General features: G+C 32.7%; 1 protein-coding gene across 1 annotated transcript; it reads left to right on the top strand.

Moving 5' to 3' along the window:
• Positions 1-384: 384 nt before the first annotated feature.
• Positions 385-26,880, top strand: LOC106110871 (estradiol 17-beta-dehydrogenase 11-like). Its single transcript, XM_013292815.1, has 7 exons — positions 385-608; positions 10,976-11,386; positions 20,105-20,229; positions 22,498-22,608; positions 22,898-23,145; positions 23,807-23,923; positions 24,879-26,880. Exons 2-7 carry the CDS (start codon positions 11,071-11,073, stop codon positions 25,060-25,062), a joined length of 1,101 nt encoding a protein of 366 aa, XP_013148269.1. The 5' UTR covers positions 385-608; positions 10,976-11,070; the 3' UTR covers positions 25,063-26,880.
• Positions 26,881-27,107: the final 227 nt, after the last annotated feature.

Here is a 27,107-nt window from a genome sequence, read left to right as displayed (position 1 = left end):
TATTGTTTCAAATATACCTATTTCCTTAATAAAGATAGGGTTACAATGTTCATACCTTTTTTTTTCATTTACAACCTCATCATTCTGTACATTCAAAATATCCATTCGCCAGGTATCCATCACAGACGGATCTGTCAAGTTTCAAATGTTACACTGAAAAAGTGTTGAATTTTCTGAAGTGATGAATTTAAAGTTTATGTTTGGGTTTCTGTCTAAGTATTAAGAAGTTGTTTAAACTTTGCAAAATTGATTTTGAACCGATATACAGAGGTTATAAGGTAAAAAAGCGGGCGATAATATAGCGTGAAGGTCAAAGAGGGTGTAGGGTCTCGAACGGATTGCGCGCGCAGCCGACCCGCTAACCACCACAGCGCCATCAGCGCAACCTCTCCGCTCAGTCGATTCGCAGCGCCGAGTGCGTCAGCTGGCTGCACGTTTGACGGCTGTGCCGGCGCGCGATTAAAAAAAAACATTACAAAATCTGTCAACACGTTCGTTCAACTTGAAGCCAAATATTTCAAGAAGATAACGAATACGATCTAGTGTTGTGCTTGTGAAACTAAAAACAACCACCGAATAACTTGATGTGTTAATTATTAACAATTTTGGTAAGTTTCAATATCCAATAGGGCTGATAACGTAATGTTGATACAAGTTAAGCAAACGGTTTCGTAGTAGGCATATAAGATTTTCGAAAGTATTTCAAGGCGATCTTGCTTCTCGGCCTCATGACTTTGAATTAGATTTTAATCGATCCGATGTAGATGATTATGATTTTTCCGAGATAATTGGGCGCATATTAATTACTACTCCGTCATTACGAACGTTACTTAGTTAAGTTATAGTTAAGTTAGTAAGAATACCGTAACTTGATTTTATATTTTATTTGACATTGAATCAATATTTAACAGTAAACCTGAAGGACAGATGTAGATACTAAGAGCAAATAGAATAATTCTCAATTAATTATAATAACTTCTTAGTAATATAATGACGACAAGAAGGAAAATTATACAGTTAATAATTGAATCTTTTTATAAACAATAAACCTATATAACTTACTTCGTACCCTAAGTATTTTATACTGCGAAGGTACAATTTTGAATTTACGTGCGTGTAAACTTGAGGTTAATTATGATGTCAAGGTGAATGTCTTGAAAAATTACACTCCGACCGTAATAATGTGTACAATAATTTTACTTCAAAAAATGAAATAAAAAGCCCGAAATGTTTATGACTACGTAAATATGCAACTATATAAATATAATATTATTATATATCAGTAAATAATAATTTCTTTTAATCATTCTCCTTGTATTTAGGTCAATCTTAAGGCTAAAGTACGTAATGCAATAAAGAATTTAATACTCTCGACCCAATTGATTGATTTCTCTTTTGTTATTGATATCCAACAGCTTGAAATAATCAATCTGTACTATCTATATTATCAATATTGTATAGAGGAAAGATTTGGATTTTGCTATTTTTGTATATATTGATATTACTCAAAAACTACCGGACCGATTTCAAAAATTCTTGCACCGTTAAAAAGCTATGTTATCACTACGTAACATAGGCATATATTTTTTAATTTCACGCAGGCGAAATCGCGAGCAACAGCTATTGTTTATAAACTTGGCAATTTAGATATAAAAATGTATCTCAAGATTTATAGAGAGATATAGTATGTATAGTAATCATTATGAGTGCACAGAATGTAGACTTGATTTACAATAATTGGCTATAAACTAAAATGGTTGTCGGGATACATAAAATCGATTGAGACTGAGAAATCGAGTAATCGATATTATAAAGTAAATGTGGCAGGTTTTAACATAGTTTTCTCACTTGAAGAAAATCTCTAAGTACTTCTGTGGCGATAGCCGATTTTACTAATACATGGGGAAATAAAAAAATACGAAGTATATGCTTTTGAAACTCAGAAATTAATAAAGTAAAAATCATTATTAAGTTATTTTGGAATAACTGATCCCATAGAACTGTTTTTAATGTTGATAAATAGTTGGTTCCGTTCATGTCGAGTAGGCAAGGCGTAGCGTGCGCGGTTGGGAAACGAACAGAGAAGGCCGTCCGGTCTACGTCGACGGGCCTATCGACATCGTTGCGTTCCTATTTCATTTAATTCTTACTTAAGGACAAACATATTTAAATTATATAACACGACTTGTGAAAATGATGAAAACTACCCGAAAAGGAAACGAGAAATATCCAAACAATTTCGATGAAAAGTCCGATTTTAGTTGACGAACATAGTCTTTGCAACAGAAGTTATCTTAATTTTAATTCATCACAGAATATTGTCATATAAATTTTGTTGAATATTTTATTAAAATTGTTATATCATCAAAGTTGAAGGTGAATTTGAATGGACTTGATCAAGATTAACCAGTCTACACAAGTTTGGTAAATTTTGATTCCAATAGTAGCTAAAATGTTAAGCTCATGAAATACGTATATGAAAAATATTTTTTAAGTTTAACAGTGGTAAAGCCCGCTTTAACATCTTCGCACGAATGGGTTGGCTCTCTCAGTATAATACCACGACCACCCAGAAGTCGGGCGTAAAGTGGGAGCAATTCCGCATTTCGTCTGATGAGTGCGGCGCCGGAGGCCTAACTTTAGTCCCTTTTCCCTTCCCACCATTTTTCTAATAAGAGGATGGGAATGGAACGTAGATTTGACGGTGAAGGAGACGCTTAGGAAGGTGTAATATCCTCTTTATATGCGTCTCCTCCTCCGTCGATTAAGGGTTGGCAACGCATTCGCTATTGCAGATGTCTATGGGCAGTGGTCGCTCGGCAGTTTCGCGGACTCGGGTAGCCTTGCTTATTTAGCACCTCATATTATAAAAATTATATATAAAATGTATATTTAATTTATTTTCTTTTAAAACTTTGATGCAAGGTTAAATTAGTAAAAAACTCCAAGCTATAATAAAATTCCCAACTCGTTTGAATTCGTTTGATGTTGTTATCAGATGCTGAAAAAGAATAAAATTAATACTAACGTATTAATATAAGGAAATTAAAAACCAGACGTAGCATCAAAGCGTCATTTAATAACATAATTTAATAATTCATTTTTACTTATCATTTATGTTTGAATTTCGGTATAATACCATCAGGCTGTTACTTGCGGTCTTCTTTAGGACTTTAATAATCACAAAATAATACCTACGCTTTCTATCCCTGTAGATATTGGAAACCCTAAATGCCCCTGAAGTCTACAGACTTTATCGACCGATAGTTTAGTCGGGTTCTCGATCAGTATGACTAAGGAAATGCACACATTACATTTAAAAACTCGACTCTATCAAAGACCTAAAGTCTGCGAGAGCTATAATTTCGAACAATTCAATAAACACTTTATTGTGTTGAAAAAATGTAAATATATTGGAAAATATTGCAAATACAAATCGTTATAAGTACTCTACATGCAGTTGTAAAAATAAATTAATAGTAATATTGTCCAATTGAACATTAAAGAGATTGTTATTTCAAGCATCGCTTTCGTAATACGACCTCCGTTGACTAAAGTCGGTTAGTTTGTTGAAATTTTTGTTTTTCAGTTATTTTTCGAGTTTAAATATGTTTCGACAATCAATTTGACACTTTGTTGTGGTACAATTTCGTAATTGTTTCAACATTACCGCAACTTGTGCAAATTTTAATCAACAATAATAGTGAACATAAAGGATTTCCCTTAATATTTATATGTATATTATTGGAAACAAAAGCTCTCTATCATTGTTATAATAACATAAAAGTTTTTGCATATTTACTAATGTTTTATTTTTAGCATAGAAACCATATAAAGTAGGATCAGTTTCTTACCACAAACAGGATAGAGATGTGACTTACTAAACAATTGACACGTTATTAATTAACTATTTTAGAACACATTTATAAAAATAAATGAGCTCATACAAAATTAGTTTACTCGGAGGTCGAAGATCTTTCACATTCATGACCTTGACACAAGTAATAAAACCAAATAATTCTTTAATTACCCTAGAATTAAAATACTTTATGGTTTTCTAAATCTGTTTTTGTCGGGCATATTCTTATATGGTTACGTTAAATGCGACACTTTAATCCGATGTTCACTACAATTTATATGCATAATAACAACACTTAACGTTAGAAAAGTGTAATTATTAATAATACATGTTATCTCACACTGCATGTTTATGTCTTATTTTCATGTCGATAATGTTTCGAAACGTTCTGTCCTTTTTTTGCGTGCACTTTCTCCCGTGCTTTCTCCGCGTTCGATGAAGTTTTGGTTGTTATGCTGCCGTGAGTGGTCATTAACGTTACTGCTTGGCGATGATTAGAGTGGAATTTTCTATTTTTACGAGTCCAGGTTTACCATGTGATTAAGTTTATTGAGACAGTTATTGACATGATATTTAAATGGGAGGATAAATGGAAGTTTAGCGTTACCTTAACGTTATTAGTTCGTATTACACTCAAGAGCATTATATCCGGGTCACAAAACCTAAAAATCTTGATTTAAGGGTGTAATATTTTCTATCAAACACAGTTTATTTAATTAAGCCAGCATTCACAATTCATAGCTAGATTTATAGTTTTTTTTCAAGTGACCCGGATTCAATGCTCTTGATTGTATTAATTTTAATTTTGCATATTTTCAATGATATAAAAGCAGTACTGAATTTGCATCTGTCATTGTTGAAGAAAAACTGTATCAAAGCAATTTTGTAAAAAAAAATGAGACTTTATGTATTACAAAGGTCAGGACGTTAAAATTTCGAACGATGTTAAAAGGAGGTTGAAAAGAAAGTTCCTTATAACCTTGACTTTAAAACTTTCTAGTCTAAGTAAAATCTTGTCATCGTAAAATTGCCTCAGGTATTTACTACCGATCGAGGCATGCAGATATAAGAGTTTTCAATCCCACGTCAATCAACGTTATTAAGATTTAACGTATTTGGGTAAATAAAAGGAATAAAAATATCAATTGTATATTTAACAAATTATCATATTTTTATATTCTCGTCAAAATGTAGTATAATTTATGTTTTTTTTAAAGATTCTGAGCCTTTGTTCCTGGCCTAATATATTTTTACTCAGGTTTTTTCTTGACTTTGTCTGGGTAATTGATGTTGCATTGTTGTTTACAAAAAAAACTATTAATTTTAATTGTATGCTTTATAAATGGCTATAAGTAGATTGTCAATCTTTGAACTGATCCAAATATAAGTAAAATATAGTTTGAAGAGGAGCGGTCGCCCGCAAACTTCGTTAGCGCAAATTTATACCACCCGTCTTTGACAGCACGGAATTTATAAAAAAAAGTAGCCTATAATATGCCAATCCTTGTCAGCTACCCTGCAGTTAAAGTCCCGTCGAAATCGGCCCAGCCGTTTCGGAGATTACCCGGAACAAACGCGGCTTGCGGATATACAGACAAAAAAAAAATATATGAGATTTTCGTTATCAGCAACGTCATCATCATCTTCCCGAAATCTGGATTTTTCCTGAAGATATTACAAACAGGCACTCCAATTTTATTATACCTATGTATAGATATAGATATACATATAGTATAGATGAGTTATGTCCACGCAAAGGTTGAAGATAATGATTATGACGATATCACTTAATTCATATTTGTTACTGGGGTGATATATGGATAAATACAATTACATAGGTACATACTTGTACTAAACTCCTATGTACAAAATCGTTGAAATCTTTTGTACGACGAAAAAATAAAATTTAATATGTGGTATTTTGACCACAACTAAGTCTCTTAGTGAACATAAACGGGTTAAATAATTAAATCAAATTAGTCTTAAAGGTTAATGTTAAATAGTTTTACATAAATAGCAAACAGGTTTTTAGAATACTGTTTTTTATATATTTCTTCGCCAATTTTAAAATGATAATAGGCTGTTGCGTCAATGAATGGAAACGTACCAGCGTAAGAAGTTAGCTTCGCTCAGTTGCACTCGCTCAAAGACAAAGCATTCATTTCAAACTTATTAGTGTCACTGGCAATTCTGTTGTTCTTTGACATGTTTCGTTTCACGAATTGTCTCGTCTACATAGTAATTAATTACATGGATAATTTATCTTTGTAGATAGAAGATATTTTTATTAAACTATGTTATATTAAAATCCCATAAAACTTTTTTAGATTTATTATTGCATACCTACCAGCCCTCGTATACATAAAACGACGTTATGGTAAATGAAGTTGTAATTAAAAATAAATATAAATGATTCCATACACTGCAAACTACTTATGCCCGCTATACTAGGTCGCGTGGAAATGTATTGGCAAATAAAAATGCGCCAAGCGATATAGAAGCAACCAGACGTTTCGAGTCTATACAATTCATCGGAAATTTAATTAATGTGCTCCCTTAGTGACCATGTAATAATTCTAAGTGTGGCAGTATATAAAAAGTAAAAAAGCTTTTGTTTGTCCAGAATACAAGTTTTGTAAGTTTTATTTTATTTACATTGTTTTAAAAACATCAAAAATAGACTCGGAAACCGCATCGTAAACTTTGTTCATTTTAAACAATCACCTACTACCGTATCAATGAGTTAGTACCCTTGCGTTTAACTATAAAACATTTAACGGATACATTTACTTTTTTATGACTGTCAACTTTAACGAGACGGGGATAACCATTAAGGATATGCGACGATGTTAAAGAAGTCATAATATGTTCGCAATACATAAAATAAAATAGTTCCTGCTACACATTGAGGGCAGTCGATAGTGTTTTTTAATAACTGGGTGACGTCCCAATTAAAACATACTAATGTTATAAATGCGAAAGTTTAGATGGATGTATAGATGTTTGTTAGAGTTTGTAGCCTAAACGGCTGTACAGATTTCGATGAAATTTGGTATAGACGTAGAGGATAGTCTGGAAGATCACATAGGCTATGCTTTTTTTAAAATTCCCCGCGGACGGAGTCGCGGGCGAAAACTAGTAGTGCTATAAACTGCTGTCGAAACGCTTGAAATAAATAGAAAGAAACAGGTTACCTACTCTTTATCACCATAGAGTTACTATCAAAGTATATTTGTAAATTATCAAAACATCAACCTTCTCTTGTCCTTGGAGGGTCGTCAAAGTTTGTACTGCTCTTCCATACATGTCTATCAGTCGTCATATTTAAATTCAATCCCTTCTTAAGCATAACCTCTCGCTCATAAGTCATCTTTTCTTACTTTCTTTGATCTTCCTCTACTTATGTAATCATTATTTATCCCATAATATGTGTATTTGTAAATTATTTACTGTAATTATCCTTTACTTTGTACGTTATCCTGCCCTATGTGTGGTTGCGTATCAGACATACGTCCTCCAAATCCATCTATCATGAAATATCAGAATTGTTTTTCTAAAGTTTAGTAGGTCATATCACCGTAGGCCGAATATCGACTTATCATCACAGTCTCTGTGTAACCGCTAATCGGTTGCGATATAAACAGACGCGATAACAAGTGAGAAATATTTCACATCAATACGTTGAAACAATATTTTATTCCTATGTTATTGATGAAATTAAAAATGAATATGTCGTAAATAATGTTAGTTTAAAAGATTGGTAAGTTGTTGATAAATATGACCGTTAGCTTCCCGTATGGATTCCGGATTTTGAAGACCATTTGTGTATTTTCGTGAACAAAAGACGATAATAATTACTTGAAAGAAAACGTATTTCAAAAGGTAAAGTTGTTAGTTGGCTAATATAGAAATTAAAGAATATAAATCAACTAGCTTACGTCCGCGTGGTTGTAAAAAAACAACAAAAGTGAGTAGCCTATGTGTTATTTTAGATTATCCTCTAGATCTATACCAAATTTCATCGAAATCCGTTCAGCCGTTTAGGCTACAAACTCTAACAAACATCCATCTTAGCTTTTGCATTTATAATATTAGTATCTATAATTAAAATTGCACCAACAGTTAATATTGCATCTGATTTATTGGTCATAAATCATGTTTTCCCAAATCTATTAAACTCGTAGATGATGGGAGAGAATGGACTTTTACATATAAAAATTGTAGAGCCTATTCGCCGGTTGTTGTCCTTGAATCACCAATAAAACAGCTATCGCGTTTGGTTGCGTATTCTGCTCACGCATGCATCGGTCAAGTTCATTTTACGTAACTCATGGACCCTGTGGCGCGGTAATACGAGCTAATTTGTGATTAAACATTTTAACTTAGGTTCCCACTGATGTAGTTAAAACTTAAGATTTCGACAGAAATACGCTATGGGATTCGATTTTTATATGGCATAAGGTCAAATAATATATTAGGCTGTTCCTAGCCTAGGCTGTTCCTTAAATATGAACTCAACCTTACGTTATAAACTATTACTAGTATAGTATTAACTGTACTATTACTAATCTTTATTACATCTCATTGTATTTAAATTATTATGTCTCTATAGATGTAACGGTAACGAATCATTCAAAAGGTTTCACACGACGGTTTTATTTATTTTATTGTGCGTTCACGTAAAATCTATTGGTTCCCATTTACATATGAATGTTTTTGTTCGGCCTTCACTTACTGGGAGTGTGATTTATCTCACTCATTCATAATTTGTATAGTGCTAATTTTACTTGAATGTCAGAGTATTAACAGTATATTGTACTAGTTGACATTAAGAATTTTGTTTACAGACCAACTAAACGCCTTCCTGTATACACACGTGTTAATTTCCTGGTTTAAAATATTTGTACCACATTTTTTTTAGAAATCAGAACAGTTTTTTTATTTTATGTTAATAGTAATTGATTTTAGTAGCGTAAAGGTTATTGATGTATCTGTGCAACTAATTTGCAGAAACATTTAAGAAAAATAATTTGAATTTCGAATGTTCTATTCACATGTTCTTCTACATCACATTATAAGCTGCCAGTAATTGTGGTATATGACCTTTGTAGTAGAGTACTCTTTGGTTTAGTGGTGCAGGCGGCCCTGCCCGGGGCGTTTGTGCAACGCGGTTGCGTTCACCGGCTCTATAACATTGCGACATCAGCGTACCAAGGAGCGCCGCACCATCGCTCTGGCTTAAGCATTTGAACTTCCACATCAATGATTCATGCCTTTTAATTGTACATATATTATGTTAAAAAAAAAAAAATAATCTACCTGATACAGGTCGTCACTCAAGCCGTCTACAGCATTTAAAAAGGTGCATGCAAGAACATAGCGTGGAGAAATCGTAATGCAATTGTAACAAACTCTTACAACATTAGATAGTGATATTACTAGACAAGAGAGATGTACCAACTTTCAAACGTCAAAGATAGCAATCATATTTGTGATCGTTACGCTCTATTCCTGTACATATTTCAAAACTTGTAGTAATGTTTTTTCTGTCGTCATGTGCCGCGTAAAATTAATGAAACAGAGGAGTCATAGTAACTTACAAACCGACACTGAAGAGTTACACGCAATCGTTGAACCAGTATAGAAGTCTCTAGAACTATAGAGGTTATAGAGAGATGTTAATTAATCTCAATAATGAAAACAAAATACATTCAACATCTTACGGTAGGATTCCACTATCATGACCTTGCGACATTTATGTTGATACTAGCTTTCGCCAGCGTCTCCGTCCGCGTGGAATCAAAACAAAACTAAAGCAAGTAGCCTATGTTTTAATCCAGACTATCGTCTACGTCTATGCCTAATTTTATCGAGATCCGTATAACCGTTTAGACTTCAAACTGTAACAAACATCCATCCACCTAAATTTTCGAATTCATAATATTAGAATGATGTTTTGTTTTATTTTTGTTCAAAATAATTGAAAAGGATGGCGATATATCTGACAAGTTCTTCGACAGTTAAATTTTGATAACAAATAATCAATAAATTATTGCCGCCACTGTCTTCCTTCATACATATTTATAAGCAACTGTCAGAGTACCAAACACGAAATCAATCTATCTTTTTTTATTAAGTGTCGGCAAACAGATGAAGACTATTTTACACGTTATTTATTCCTTTTTATTTGGTTTTTAATATTTTATAAAGGTTTATCGAGAACTTATTTGGATAGCCTGACTTCTTAATAAAAATCACCGAATTTTATGTGTACATAGTTTGTTTTTGTTTTTCTTAACCTAGCGATTTGCACATAAACATCGTCGGATTCTATTACTAAAAAATCTTCGTAATAACTTACTAGTGCAGATTTGTCATCAAGTAAGACATATACGTCAGTTTTTTGTAGGAGTTTCGGAAATTGCGGCCCACGGTTATTATGCCACACCGAGATAAGCACATGTCAAAGGCTGCAAATAATGTTGAATGTGCTAATCGTGTTATTGTCGCATTAGCAGCTATGTTTGTAAATCGCCCTACATTCTGTAATCTACTTAGGGTTCAGCATCACACAATTTTGTTAGAGTGAATGACGTTTCTTTTTAATTATTACTCTTTGTTATAAAATAATAAGGATATTAGGACCCAGAAGGTTGTTAGAAAATAGACACTAGTTTACTTTTAAACTAAAATAAAAATATTTTTTTTTCTTCGTTCGTTTAGATTTTTTTAATGCACGCTTTTTATTTAGCTGGTATTTAACTTATAAAATTGAAGATAACCTAATGTATAATAACTAAAATTCTCTTACATTAGGTAGTTTGGCGGAGTGAACTGATTCTGTGATGAAACTCACGTCAAAAACTAACTACATTGATTATTGAAATATAACTCTATTTTGTTATTAACATAATTATTACGGAACCCTTCATGTCAGTCACGTCACACGTAGCTAACAATCAAATAAATTTAATGAATACTGTTTTAACACATTTAAATTACTAAATAATTGCAATTATGCAATATAAATGTGTAATTTAAGCAATTTGTTAGATTCAGTTATATACGTCGTGCGCATTTAAATATTTTAGTAACAATTATCTTCTTTACTTACAGGTACAAACGAGAAAACAAGTGTTAGAAGTAATAGAGTAATGCTCAATAATATAAAACTTAATTTTAAAATAAATACGAATTAATAAACTAATAAAATGTCGACTGAGAGAGAAGAAACCCAAGAATACATCAATGGCATGAGACCCGGTCCTTTGACTAGAGAAATACCAGAATGCATGAGGGACAAATATACAATAGTGCAAACGATTTTGGACGTTATAGCATTTTGGATGTTATTAGCTGGTTATGTAATTACGGGGATATACAGGGCGATAGTTGGATATCCGAAAAAGGAACTCAAAGATAGTATAGCAGTGGTGACAGGCGGAGGAGGAGGTCTGGGTAGTTTGGTGGCTTTAAGATTGGCGAGGCTCGGGTGCACCGTCGTTTTATGGGATATCAACAAACAAGGTCAGTATAGCACAAGTTAATGCAACATTAATATGGTAATTATCCTATGTTATGCTTCATCATGCACTATGATTGGGACTATATTTTTTATTAATAATATTTATTATTTTTATTAAATCTTTATAACCACTGGTCGGAAATTCCTCGTAATTTATTAAATGACTGTTACATTTATCAGATTGGAAACAAGTAGTCTAAACGAGAAAAAATGTTTTCAGATACAACTTAAACACGTTTTAAATTCTAGATTGTTGATGTGCAAAAAAAAGATATTAATTTTGTTGAAATTCATACGAAAAACAGTGAACCATAATTGGACTCCGGAGTTTTCCATGGAACCGTCTTTAAATATAAATGTTCAAAATTGTACACAACCTTCCATCCATGTTGTGATTGTCAAGTAATTTTTGCACCGTTTATCTTACATAATTTTGTCATTATTTTTATTTTTTCATTTCGTTTTTTTCGTTGCTAGTATCGTCTTTGGTCAATGTTAAATAGTTATAAAAATATGTTAATTCTGTTCAGTCACATCTTGCTTTTCTATATAAGTCAGTGTCTGATTTAAACAGAATCTTTTTCACGCGTATGCCTGTCTGATATGACATCATAATACCCTAAATGACTAAGCCAAAACGGGATAAACGGCTTTTTTGATCAGTGATAGCTTGATGGTATATAACAGTTCATGAAGTCTTGTTAAATGTTACTTCAATAATCTATGTCTGTAATTAGTTTTGTTCTGCTTACTTAAACTTTCATTGTTGCTTTAACGTTTATTGTCAAAAAAGTTTTTGTTCAATTCTACATTGTTAGGTGCATAATGAGTTGATCATCAACGTTGTCAAATTCAAGGTTTTTGGCGCAGGTTTCGCGAATTCATGGTCAATTACGAAACTTGAAAAATACATATCTGCATTTTCGTTTATTAAAACATTTTAAACTAACCTTAACTTTATGCTAGTTTTAATGATATTTTTAACTATTTGAAAAGTATTGAGTGTTTTTAAAAACGAACTACTATCGAGTCTGTTGTAAAAAGGTTATTTTTAAATGTCTCATTTAAAGTTTTTACAAGAAACTCATGAACTAAGTCAGAAATACCACGATAATAAAGTGATATGACGGAAGCTATGATGGATACTCTACACTGACCACAACAGCGCGATTGTTCTAGGGATGGGTCGTTGACAGTTTTGGCGTCAACGAAACGATTTAGATTAACTAGTTGATGTTGTTAATTAAGTAGGAAATATTACAAATCATGTCAAGAAAAAAGGACAACCAGAAATTTCTATATAAATTCCGGTTAAATTCAACTGGTTGAATGAAAAACGGTCGTTGAAGCGTTGTGTGTTCAACTGTTTAAATAGTTCGTTGTACAACTTCCAACCCTAGTGTTCGCTGTGGAAATAATTGCGACACATTTAGAAGATATTCCGCTTATTGCTGTACGCTGTGTGAAGACATAGTAATGGTAATCGTTTACCAACTATGAGTATATTGTACACGGCCTGTATTGCAAATACTCCGAAGCACGATGGAAGCGATTTTATAGTGTGAGGCGTTCGGTTCCTATTTTTCCCATCCCTGTCAAAGGTCATCCTAAAAGATGATGAAGATTAAAATACGTTGCCAGCATCGTTGTTGGTACATTTTACCGAATTTAGTAGGAATTGCTATGTCCTCGCTTACATCTTTATACTAATTCAGTCGTAATAGACTAAATACATTTCAGACACGTGCATTAAAATAAAAATTAATGTATATTTAATTTGCGAATGTTCAGCTTTGAATAATCAATATGCCATTACGCGAATACGAACAGGATTAAGGTTAATTGACATTGAATGATTTTTAATGACATACATTTATACTTTTAAAATCATTACATCTAACCTCTTACCATCAATCATAAAAATTAACCCATATGAAACAGGATACAGGGAAATATGTACTAAATCTTTTAACATTTTGTAGCTGTTACCATAACTTTGACTTCTCTCTTCCCACCCACTGGGGGTCTGTTTACAAGTTTTTATAAACCTTAGTTTTTACGGCCTACTTCTTGTCTACCGCCAATCCTACATCGTCTGTATTAATTGGCCAAATTCTATTAAAAGCTATGTACTAGCTATTTATAAAAGGTATAATCAAAGGGTTTTAAGTATGGCTTCAATGCAGTTTAATTATATAACGGTTAAGCGACTTTAACTACCTTTAATTAATGTTAGTGAATCTAAAATGTCGTAAAACTGAAGTAAATAATAAAGTAAAGCAATTACAGCAATGTTTATCATAGTCATTGTGCGCATTCCGTGCTTTGTGAAACTCCCATAACAATTGCGAAACCCAACTAATTTACGGCAACACCAATATGACATGACTAGCTGTTCCCATGCGACTTTATCCGCATAAAATTATAAAAATGTAATTTTATACACATTTGTCAAATTATCAATAGCAAATGTCAAGTTGACATGACATGACAAAACTTGGCAATCGTGCTTCCTTGATGTTGACAGCCACTTATGATCTCTTTCCCACATTAAGGTTTTTATCTAAAATATTTACCCCCTAAGTTTAATGGCGTGAAATTATATAGCCTAAAGCATGACGTAAGTGTAGGGCTTTTTATTAAAAAAATAATTATTTAAAAATATGCTGTAATTGCTGACATCTTAGGCAACAAAGAAGTGTGTGTTTACGTTTTATTATAATAGTATAGATTCTATTTAATCTTATATTTCGTTTTGTTTTAAGAAATAATACTGTGCGAGTGTCGATTGTTTCGCAGCCAATTCCACTGTTTAGTTGCACTGTTAGAAATCGAGTAGTGTGCACACCACCATATAAGCTCATAGGAATTAAAGCGAGACTGAACAGTTGTGCGATAGTTTAGTCTAAGGTGTGCGCGCTCTAATACGAGTATTACAAAAGAACTTTTACTTTCAGTACTGAAATGAAATAATTCAAGCATACCACAGATGTTGCTCTATGCATTGTGTAAAGGTTATGATACTTCACGTGTAATTTGATTCAGTAATCTAGATATTTTCGAAACCTGGCATTGTTCAATGTTCTTGTTAACATATCCGTTGTGTAAAAATTTAATTACAACCTTGTATTATTGCGTATATGTGTGCAATATTGATGAAAACTTTATTACTGCGCTGGAATTACACACAGAAATAATACATGGAATGTCAATCGTTAAACTTAGACTGTATTACCCAAAAGAGTAGTAATATTTCTGTTTACTAATAGAAATCTTACTACTCTTTGTTGTTAAAAATGTTAAAAAATTATATTTTACGATATTACTATTATAGTAATCATAGTAATTTTTTGTGATATAAGTTGAAACCAAGATTTACGCACGTTTTACAATTTGGTGCAAGAATGAGATGGATGGATTGCGTGAAAGGGGACATGAATCAAAAAGAGAGTGATGACTGAGGTGACGTATGATAGAGTTATGTGGAGGACAAAAACCCGTTGCACCTACCCTACGGGAGTAGGATGAGGAGGAGGATGATGATGCAAAGAATCTAATATATGTAGTAGGTGAAACCGCGAATGAGTAGCTAATATTTTTCAATGATAGTCTCTTGTTAAATTTTTGCTGTATTTACATACATTGCAGTGTCATTATGTTTCGAAAACTATTGCATTGATGGTTTCAGCAACAAACTTCGACATGTTTAATTATTCTTCAACCTGTTTTGCTTATCAACTCTAACGTGTATTTATCAACTGCGACATGTTCAATTTAAAACATCGTAAGTAATTGATCTCCAAACACGGAAAAGAATTTTGATCGTAGTTTTTTATTGTATTATCTTTATATGTAGAATTCAAATTAAAATATTTTTTTATTACGACAATCTTACTAATATTATAATATAAATGTGAAAGTTTAGATGGATGGTTGGATGTTTGTTTGAGTTTGTAGGCTAAACGGCTGAACGGATCTCGATGAAATTTGGCATAGATGTAGAATATAGTTTGGAAGAACACATAGGCTATTCACTTTTATATTTTTCAATACCACGCGGACGGAGTCGCGGGCGAAAGCTAGCAGTATAATATATGGGACTAAACCATCAATTCATGTTATATAAATTATATTTAAATATAAATAACTAGGCTTGGCGAGCGGTTTTGTCCTCTCGGAATAAACTATAAAGCCATTGTAAACATCCATCCAGCCAAACTTTCAAATTTATTACATCAAAGTATGAAGTATGATTTACTTAAAGTGTGTTTCCATTCTCACTAACACCCGTACTATAATATATTTGCTATTTCATCTTTTTCAAAGAGTATGAAAGGAATGACAATAAGTTTGAGCATTGGAAAGTGCTCGTAAGTTATGACACATGATACTGATCACTACATTGTTCAGTTCAATAAAGCCTTAAGCATTCACACGGTCCATCCCACTTAAGGTGCGTACTGATTGACGTTACGCGGTGTAATATAACACAGCAGGAAGATGTAGCCAGTTCGTAGTGTAACGAGAAAAGCAGCGTTTGATGCAAAATACATCGAAAAGTCAGTCAGTACCCACCTTTAGATGACGGTACTTCAATGTAAAAGATTATCTATACGTATTTTCATACTTAAGTATTCAAAATAATACGTTAAAACAAGTTATTTGTCGCTATGGTTACGGAGAAAACTTTAATGGCCGTTTCTATTTAATGTTGGCGTGTAAACATCTTAAAATTCCTACTATTTGTAGCCAGCGGAGTAAATGTTGGGCTCAATTTCTACACAAATAGATAACACTTTTACATACTGTATTGTATAGTAGTAAATGGTATGAATAGTTGTTAATTGGTAAAAAACAAAAGGCAAACAATAAAATCGGACACGAAACATGCTGTGAAAAGACTAAGCACTAATTATTTAAAAAATGAATTAATCGTTTGCAGAAATAATTGTAAGACTAGATAATCCTTCGCTAAGAACAATGATAGATGTGTTCATATACATTTATATACCGCATTAAACACAATAGCATAAACGATCCGCGAGATCAAAAACTATGTTATTATCGTGATGTGGTTCGAGATTGTCGTTACATCAATTGCCTGTAATAACTTCATGCTTTGTTTTATTACTACTATTACCTCTATACAATAAATGGGAATGATGCTGCATTTAAACATGCTTTTATTCAGATACTGATTAACGTTACGAGGTGTAACATTCGATCCAAGGGCTCGTTATTCGCTGGTATTAACCACATGAATGCTCGCCGTGTAACCTGTGGCTGCACATCGTAACATCGATTAGAACGCATCATATAAAGACTTTATTCAGAGACAATCATCGTCTAGAATTTACATTCAAAAAAAGTTTTATAATTTCATATCTAAATAACACATAATGAAAGACACAAAATATTTCTGGTTACGCTCAGGATTCTGGGTACGGTCATTTTAACATAATTCGTTAGTGCACATCTGTAATGCAAAAAAGTATATCTTTGTCCTTGTGCTCGTTATAAAAGAACTGAAGGTCACATTTTTATTTTTCATGACCATTTCAATATACCTTTTTAATTCGATATCCATACCTGGTCAGTCCCAATCCCAACTAATGTGAATTAATTAACATTAACTAACGTCAAAGGTTAAATTATATTTTTCGCCGTCATCATCTTTTTTTTAATATATGAAATATATGTTTGGAAATCGTATTGTCTATATTAATGCGTAAACACTCACTTCTTTGTTGCCTGAGATTTCAGCAATTATACCACATTTTTTAATAATTATTTTTATAATAAAAAGCCCTATACTTACGTCACGCTTTAGGCTATATATTTTCACGCCATTAAACTTAGAGGGTAAATAAATTGTTTATTGATAATATGGAGAAAGAGCTTAGCAAGTCTGTCAAGTCTCAACAATGAAAATAAAATTCTTTGCCACATCAATAAGTTTTAAATCTCAACGATGCGAATGGTATCTCCATTGTTGGCAACTTCCATAAGCTATTTTTCTAAATCTGACTATCCCTGCATCCATTATTTTATCACTACTTTGTACTATCAAATGAAAATTCGTTTTCGCCGACCTTTCTCATACAAGTGCAAACATTACGATGACAGTAATAAATGAAACATTATCTGTGTATATTGGGACAGTTGAATAAACTACATTGCCTATGGACAAGACCTGTTCAAACATTTACGCTCTCAAAGCATCAACATCTTAAGCATACGAGTACGTACAGAGTACGTAAAACAAATTGTGTTTAAGATACATCAAGACCGTTGAAAATTAACAGTTACATTTTGATGAAATAAGGAATGTTTGCTTAGATTTTTAAAGAAAAGTGTGATAACTCTGAACGATTGAGCAAAATTCGGAAAAAAACTGGGACCAAATAACATAAACATCAGAATATGAACATGTTCTCTTTGCTGTTTCATAGATAGATTATTTTCTTAACTATAACGATCAAAGGTCGTCGGCTCTACGTGGTACTTTCCCAAATACCTTACCTATAATTTTCTATGATTATAAGCACTGTCAATATCGATTGTACGAACAATCCGGTCCACGTATCTCACTGCAATTTGACGATCTGAATACCAATGAACCTTTCTCTAAATCGAAACCACAGACTAAAAAATATAAAAATATAAACGCAATATTAATTACTTGGCAAAATTTAAATGCACCAATGACGTCTTTGGTGGCCGGTTTCGAGTGCTTTGCAAGTGCTACCTGGCATTGAACTGAGCAAACGTCAAAAGAGCGGTCAAGGACCTTTGGATTTGAGTGTTTTTCCGAATTAGGCACATCTCTGACGGTTGGGAGGGATATGGAGACTTCTTTTGGATGCTTTTTTTCTTCCTTTTAGTTGACTTTCAACCCGGCGCTATTTTAATAATTCTTTCTTATATTAAATCGTGTACTTGAGTGTATAGCTGCTCGAATAATGCAGTTAGTTGAGTTTTTTGTATACTTTTCTGTAAACTAGAGTAGCATAAAACTTGAGAACAAAATATTTGAACACCTCATTTCCTCAAAACATTTCGACGCAAATGAAGACGTGGAAAGCGTCTAGATGTACACATTGTTTCAAAAACAACCACCATTACGAATACGATAGGAGCCGAAGCCTGTAAATTGAATAAACAATCGACTGTAATGCTGCCATGAAACTGAAACTACCAAACAATAGCAGTCAAGGTAAACTGGATACTGGTGTTTACGCAACAGAATATCGTTTACACTGAATCAAGTGTAATCGGCCAAGTACTCGACTATTTAAAGTGTACAAAGAACTCACGTCGCGGACAAAAGCTAGTTTATTATAGTATGTTTTTAATATAAAGATATATGGATTTTTGTATATATTTAAATAACTTAACAACTAGTGGACCGATTTAAAATATTCTTAGACCATTCAACAGCTATGTTATCACTGAGTTACATAGCCTATATTTTTTTACTATTTTTTTAATTCCACGCGGAGGAAGTCGCGAGCAACAATTAGTCTGATATAAACAAAGCATTAAAGAATATTTTCTTTATTTGAATTCTAGAGAAACAAATGAACGTGAGTTTTCTTCATGATAACATCTACGTGTTTAAAAGAGTTGGTAACTCAACTGATGGAATAGTTTTTTATATCTTGTATTTACTTGTTTATGTAATAAAATACCAGAGTGCATAATTATAATAAATCAATATTTATAAAGATATACATATTAAACGATTTGCTCGTGATGGTCACTAAAACATGCATAAACCAAGGTCTGAGTGACTAGTGTTATCAAATAAATATTAATAAGAAACAGCGTATTACTTATTTGATAACTTACAAAAACTTTAATATTAATGATTTAAATGACCGTCTTTGCTTTGTCCGATAAAATCAAGATTTGTTAGAAGCTGGTGAATTATTATTTAAAAAAAAAACCCCTTTCAAATAAATATGTTTTAAATATTTATGCTCCTAGTATGGAGTCTGGAGTACAAAGATGATTACTTAATTTCTTCTTAATTCTTTTCCTTAGTGTTTTATTAAATTTAATTAAATACCTGTATATAACTTTTTGGAATATATACAAAGTCGTTAAAACTTCGCACAGCCGCTATCCTCGTCATTTTGCAGTCATCATTCTTGTTTTTCGACGGCCCGTTACTTTCACAGCCAGTTTACTTGGAACTTTTTATAAGTAAATATCTTTTTGGACTCACGCATGTCTCATAATGGTCAATGCCAACAACCTTATTATGTCTTACGTGATGGAGTCAAGCTACTTACGATAAAATTATTTAATATACGATTAATTCAATGTCTCCTTAAAATCTAGCCGTACAAATCTTACTTGATATTATAAATGCGAAAGTTTAGATGAATGTTTGTTAGAGTTAGTAGCCTAAACAGCTGAACGGACCTCGATTTGGGATAAACGTAGAGGATACTCTGGAAGAAAACATAGGCTATTTTTCTTTTCACTTTTCTTTTTTTTTTAATACACGCGGACGAAGTCGCGAGCGAAAGCTAGTTATAGACTGTAATTTATAAACTGTAATTATTTGAATAAGTTTTAACAAATGAAATCAAAATTTACTAAACCTATTAGCAATGAGAACTCTACATTTCCCTAAGTACACTAAGTTATATTAGTAAATATTGTTGCGAAGCTATAACACTATAAATGTAAAATTAAACATTTTTGTTCAGGTTTGGAAGATACAGTGAAACTAGTCAAAGGCATTGGTGGGAAATGCCACGGGTATGTAGTGGACTTGGCCAGTCGGGAGGACATCTACAGAGTCGCAAAGACGGTCCACGAAGAGGTCGGCAGAGTGAGTAATGATTCATATAAATCCAGAAGAACAAAGACTAAAAAATACTGTCACAATACTGGCAGTGTTGAATTAAAAAAAAAACTTATGAGTTAGATGATGAGTTAGATGGCTTGCGGTTCTAATTTACTCAAGTCATTATCTTTTTTTTCTGTTTTAACACTGATTCTGATTAATATCTATTTATGGCTTGACGTGTGCGTTCAATGTCCATTTGTTACCTATTTCAGTATGTACCCACCTTTTTGTACAAGTTTTTAAGACTACAACTAAATAACAAATGACTTTACGTTTATTTGAACCGGTCACAAGTTAATACTCTGAGCTCAGACCTCATTGGTTTAACCCGGGAAATTTGGCTTATATGGTGCAAAAAGTAGATTCATGTTATGATTGCATTTTTTTTAATATATCTTCAATCAATTACTACATACTTGTAGTTTACTATTTGCAATATTTGACGTAGCACTAATGGTATTTCCTATAATTCTTTTATAATTATTGATTTGCATGAAAAATAGATTTTCACATCTGAGAAATTTATGCCAATAAAATTATCATTACAATGTTTGAATAACAGAAGAGTTAAACTATTTAAATTAATTATTAAAAGAGTATTTTTCCATTACATATTATATGAAAATATTTATAAGATATTATGTAGTTTATAAAACATACGACGTGTAGAATAAACCTCGTTAAATAAACAATTAATGAAACAGTAAGCTATGTTTAATTATAATTCGGAGACTAACGACAATTGATACTAGAAATCCAGGTGTTCTTTCGGTTTACTAACAATTTTTATAAATTCTACAACTGCAACTATTCTTTTAGCCAATGCACAACATCTAACTTAAAACGTTGTTTTTCAAATGATTTACGATTTTATAGTCAATTCGAATAAAGTCGTTTTTCAAAATTTAACCGTGACTTAAAGTCTGATACAGACAATAATACCATTAGTCTATGGATTTAATCAAGTTACTTTATATCATTGCTTGTTATTGTGTTTAAGCTTTTATTGGAATACATCTCGAACGCGTTTCCCGGAGTTTTATTGGCATTAGTAATCAGAAACAAATTATGAATTACTTTTAATTATGTATTAACAAAATGACTTCCAATGATGTATAGAGATATATTTAATAGAGCCAATAACGTTCTAACATATGCATCATACTAATATTATAAATGCGAGAGTTTAGATGGATGGATAGATGTTTGTTAGAGTTTGTAGCCTTAACGGCTGAACGAATCTTAATGAAATTCGGTGTTTATGTAGAGGATAGTCTGGAAGAACACATAGGCTTCTTCCTTTAATTTTTTTTTTAATCCCAACGGACGGAGTCGCGGGCGAAAGCTAGTATATAATAAGAAAATGTTTGCATAGCATTTCTATTGTAGCACGACGGACGGACAATGCAATACTCATAAAGAAAGAAGTTTTGAAAGGCTCACGAAGTTTCTTAATCAATTATACCCGTTCAATGTAAACGTGCCGCGTAATTATGTTCCGAAGATGTTACATAAGACACAGATTCCGATAAAATTAAGTTGTCCTTAAGATTTTTAGTAAATTTTCCATTATAATTGTGATAAATTATTTTTAACAACTGATTGCAAATTATAAATTGTTTACCATATGTGACGACCACATATACATTAGTGCTTTGCTTTTAACTAAAAAAAAAACAAAAGAAAAACGATGTGCACAGACTCCATACAGGGTTTTCTTAGTAACGTAAAATTGTACGTAATTTGCAAACCCCTATGGCGAAGACGCAGTAATAGGTATAAGTGTTTTCAAATATCTATATATATATATATATATATATATATATATATATAATATCTTGACCGCTCAGGGCCCTTGTCGTTGTCAGCCCTTTAAGCGCTACAGCTAAAATCGTATTTGTGTACCGAATATCTATCCGAGCTGCCAAGATATTTTGAAAGCTCTATCATCAATACAAGGCAATGTAATTTATATGTTTATCTTCTTATCCAATTTGCATTTGCACGTTTTCTTTGCGTATATGTATACAGCGAAGAGGTAATAAAAACTCATTAGTCATGCTTTATAAATAAATCTTTGGTTAAATAAATGAAATATAATCATAATTATATTTATGCATTTATATTTGCCCAACTAACAGGGTGGAGGGGGTTCGTGGAAATGTATGTACGCATGAATGCGCGTCATACAAAAAACAAGAGAACTCGATTTTAATTTTGTATGCTTGGTTATGAAAAATGTTCTTCCAGGTAAGTTTGCTGATCAACAACGCCGGCGTAGTGTCCGGCCAATACTTACTCGACACGCCAGATCATCTCATCAAGAGGACGTTTGACGTCAATGTGTTAGCTCATTTTTGGGTAAGTTAAATCCTATTGGACAGATATTGGACAAGACAAGTTTTGTTAATTTTTTTATTGACTAGCTGTTGCTCACAACTTCACCGTCGTAAAATTAAGAAATAATAAAAAGCATCGTTTGTTGTATTAACTGATAACGTAACTTTCTAATGGTGAAAGAATTTTGCAAATCGGCCCAGTAGTTTTTGAGTTATTTCAATACATACAAAAATACTAATCTTTCTTCTTTATATTAGTATTAGTATAGACGAAGCAATTAAAAATATAAGCAAATCTTCTCTATTTCCAGACCGTGAAAGCGTTCCTACCTCACATGATTGAACATAACAATGGTCATATAGTTACGATAGCATCAATGGCAGGTCACGTGGGCGTTGCCAAGCTTGTAGACTATTGCTCTTCGAAGTCAGCAGCTTGCGGCTTTGACGAAGCTTTGAGATTGGAACTGGAAGTTCGAGGCATTAAAGGAGTCCATACTTCATTAATCTGCCCGTATTTCATCCGTTCAACAGGCATGTTCGAGGAAGTTAATTCAAGGTAAGTGTTAGTGCTGTCTGCATTTGATTTGGCACGTCAGCTCACAAAGTTCTCTACTGCCTCACTTGCCAACTCAACTGCCGGTACTGAAGTTTGCAATTACAGTTACATTTTAATTTATGAAACAAGGATATAAGTGTTCATATTTTTTTCAACACATAAATATAATATGGCAAATTATTATTTAAATATAAATCTAACGCGACAAAAACTTGTCTTGATTAATTTATAGCGCAAGTTATTACTAGCACTATGTACATAAATTGTGGTTAAAGGTGAAAAATAAATTATAATTTGTTGTTATAATAAACATGTGCTTTATTATAATTGGCGTAGTGTTTGTTACCTACCTGTTACTGTGACATTAAATCATGTTATGATCTTTCAAGGATAATGAAAGACGTAATTGTAAAGCCTTTATTAATATTCCATTATGAACTCATGTACAAAAACGTAAACTATAAAAGTGGATTTGACGGTGGAGAAAACTCATAGGTAGGGGAAATATCCTTTTTATGTGCGTCTCCTCTGTCAATTAAGGATTCGCATCAGAGGATGAATTGGCTACTTGATTGTTTGCCAACTTCTAATATAGAAAAGAGGTACAGTTAGTCGGGCTTATTCGTTGTTTAAATAGTTTGTTTTCCATTATGTATGTCAGGTTCGTGCCGCAGCTGAACTCAAACGAAGTAGCAGACCGAATCGTATTCGCGATCCGCACCAACGAGCCCCTCGCCGTCATACCGGCATACTTCCGGATGCTGCTGCCGTTCAAATGGTAACTTAACGTCCTTAGTATTTCACTTGTTTTCTATTCACTTTAAGTAAAATGTTATATAGTTGCATAGAAAATGAAACTTAAAAAGAAAATCAAAATAGCAGAAGTCATTATCAACTTGCCCTTATCTCCAACATGGGTCGGCACAGTATGCTGCTCTTCCATACATTTTTATCAGCCGTCATATCTGAATCCACTCTCTTCTTAATCATATCCTCTTTCACACAATCTATCCATACTTTCTTCGATCTTCCTCTTGTAGCCATCCACGCTCAATCTCAACACTTTCTGGTTTATATCCCCATCGTCTCGTCGCATAGAAGTGACTATCTTATAAATCTTTTCAATGATTATTATTCCACATAATATATACTGTGGCATCCCTCTTCTGTTTGGTGTTGTACGTTATTTTCTAGAAATATCACAAGAAAAAAATCCTTTCAATCGTCACATGAATAATGAAGATGATCTCTTAGTAACAATATGCTTATGTATGGCTAATTACAATGATTTCCTTTTAACAACATTGTTCTTTGTCTTGTAGTACCTAGCTGTTCTAAATACATAAAGAATAACATAGACGCGCAAGGTTAACAAATATTAATTGCAACTAGAATTAATTTAATTTGCAACAAGGTCTTGATTCTTTGATAAAATTGGTTTCGTTTTTAGTTGCACTTATATTTTGCCAAGTTTAAATGTTAACGTGACATTGTCTGCAAATAAACCTTCACCTAAAATATTATTAATGACTTTATAAGGTCATGTTTTTTTCAAACATTGGCGTTTGTTTTTCTGATTAGAACTAAGTAGCTTTGGCATTTTATGATATAACTATTTATAAATTCATTTTTTAATTTTATCTAATCCTTAAAATATGGCAACATTCTCGTCATTTTCCAACAATTCTTTCAATTTTCAACAATAAGTACGGAATTCTTTGTGTACATTCCAGGTTGGTTCCGTGGCCGTGTGTGTCAGAGATCATCCGCGGTCTGGTTCCAGACGCGGTGCCGGCCCCTGTCGCGTCGCACCGGCCCCAGCTGACCGAAGACTTAGTGCCAACATCGCACAAAGGCAAGCTGGACTCGCGCCCCATGTCGCTAGTGCCGCCGGCACGCCACGACCGTCACGTCTGACGTCACAACATAGCGCCACAAGTGAGGAACTTTGTCAAAATATGGAAACATTGTACCTTTAAAAATATATTAAAAATTAAAATGTGCCTATTCTAAAATTATTGTGATATATCGTTAGAGATTTTATTGCTCTTGACTTCTTATAAGGAAAGTAGTTTGTCAAATATTATAGATTTTTATTCTATTTCTTAGATTTAAAAAAAGCAATATTGTATACTATAAAATGTATTTTTCAAAATCATAACATGATGTGTGTTTAGAAATTAGTTGGAGAATATTTGACAAAGTTCCTTATTGTTCTTAATTTCGGAAGTTCTACTTAATTACTTAATTTGGTTATGGATAGAGTAATCTATAATCAATTGCCATTTGCAAATGATTGTTTCAACTTATTTTTTACAAAAAAAAACAAAAACATTTCTCACTTCTTTGCTCAAAAATTGCTGGTAAAGTAAAAAAAATGTACATTGATACAAAAATTACAATTCTTTTTGTGAGATTGTTTTTTCAAGATTAAAAAAAATATCAAACCTTCTTTTAGATTTCTAAATGAATGTGTTTTATGTAGAGTGTTAAAATGTTATTTTTAATCTTTGGGGAGATTGTCAGAACAATTAACATATTCAAATATTTATGTTAATATTTCTTCCAATCTATATAAGGATGTAATTATATACAGTTATTATTAATTTTAGGTTACTTGCCTAGTTTTTATTAACTTGAGTTAAGTGACATGGACACTGTGGTATTTAGTTAAAATAAGTCCGTGAATGTCCACTGCCGAAAATCAAATATAAAAATAGAGTCGACTTTTTTATTCTCTTTGAATATGTAATTAAAAATAGAAGAAAGAAAGAGATAACAGTATATGGAATGTGTTTCTGCAGTGAATATTGACGAGAAGAATTTCCAGATGTGATGTTTATAAATCTTGAATAAGCCTAACCTTTATTATATCATAAGTATGATTTCTTACAACAAACAGATGCCTTATTCGGTAATTTCCTTCAGTTAAACATTTAATCGTACTAAGAAAAACAAAAAAAAGCGTATCTCGGAATACCAATTAGCCGCCGACCCTTCGGCCGGCCCAGATACCGCTGGCGAGACGCCGTAGAGCTGGACCTGCGCGAGCTAGAGTCGATCGGCTGGCAGGCGACGACGCAGGACAGACGACGCTGGCGCTCTCTCGTGGCCAAGACCCACTTCGGGTCGCTGCGCCAACGCAGTAGTAAGAAAAACAAAAGACTTTTGAATCTATTAAACGATTATGGATAAAATCTTGCTGTACTATTTAAAAGTGAAAAGCATTCATAAAAGTTACCAGTTCATGACTTAGCATTTCTCATAATATAAGCCAATCATTCTTATCTCATAACCCTAAGTAGTCACTCAAATACAATCAAAAGAGGTCAAACATCTAGGCGATATAACGGTGAAAACTCTGCATTGTTTATTTCGAGTTACTTTTAGCTAATACATACTTATATGTACTTTGGTGCAATATATATAGTGTATTATAATTACGGATATAAATGTAACTATATCTAAGTCGGCAACTTTTAGGGCCTGTCCTACCACTGGCTGATAGAGGCTTAGATAGCTTAAAAATGACGTCAATGTCAGATAAGGGAACAAAATCCGATATTTCCATAACAAATTTTACACGTTGAGTTGTTATCAGGCAATTTAATTTGGTGGGACAGGCCTTAAATGTTAACTTGTAATGGTTTATTGTGACATGTAACGGTTTTGTAAATGTTTTATGGCTGTATTACGAGCTCTATATGAAATTTTATAAAGTTTTATTAAACTTGATTAATGTCTTTTATTTATTTACATAGTTGTCCCTATTTATTATTAAGTAATGAAAATAATGCGGTTAATTTTTGGGGTTACCTGAATCCGCCAAAATGGCGAAGAGACCGCTGCCCATAGACATACGCAATTGCAGATGCGCTGCCTACCCTTAATCGACGGAGGAGGAGACGCACATAAATAGGATATTTTCCCTTACTATGTGTCTCCTTCAACGTCAAATCCAC

Source organism: Papilio polytes, unplaced genomic scaffold, assembly GCF_000836215.1.
Source record: "Papilio polytes unplaced genomic scaffold, Ppol_1.0 DF824191.1, whole genome shotgun sequence".
Taxonomy (NCBI): domain Eukaryota; kingdom Metazoa; phylum Arthropoda; class Insecta; order Lepidoptera; family Papilionidae; genus Papilio; species Papilio polytes.
This window is presented reverse-complemented; position numbering and strand designations above follow the sequence as displayed.

Excerpts from the sequence above, each read along its gene's own strand:
- LOC106110871 (XM_013292815.1), top strand. The coding sequence starts at position 11,071 with ATGTCGACTGAGAGAGAAGAAACCCAAGAATACATCAATGGCATGAGA. Across the intron at positions 11,387-20,104 it reads ATGGGATATCAACAAACAAG|GTTTGGAAGATACAGTGAAA; the intron begins GTCAGTATAGCA and ends ATTTTTGTTCAG. Across the intron at positions 20,230-22,497 it reads TCCACGAAGAGGTCGGCAGA|GTAAGTTTGCTGATCAACAA; the intron begins GTGAGTAATGAT and ends ATGTTCTTCCAG.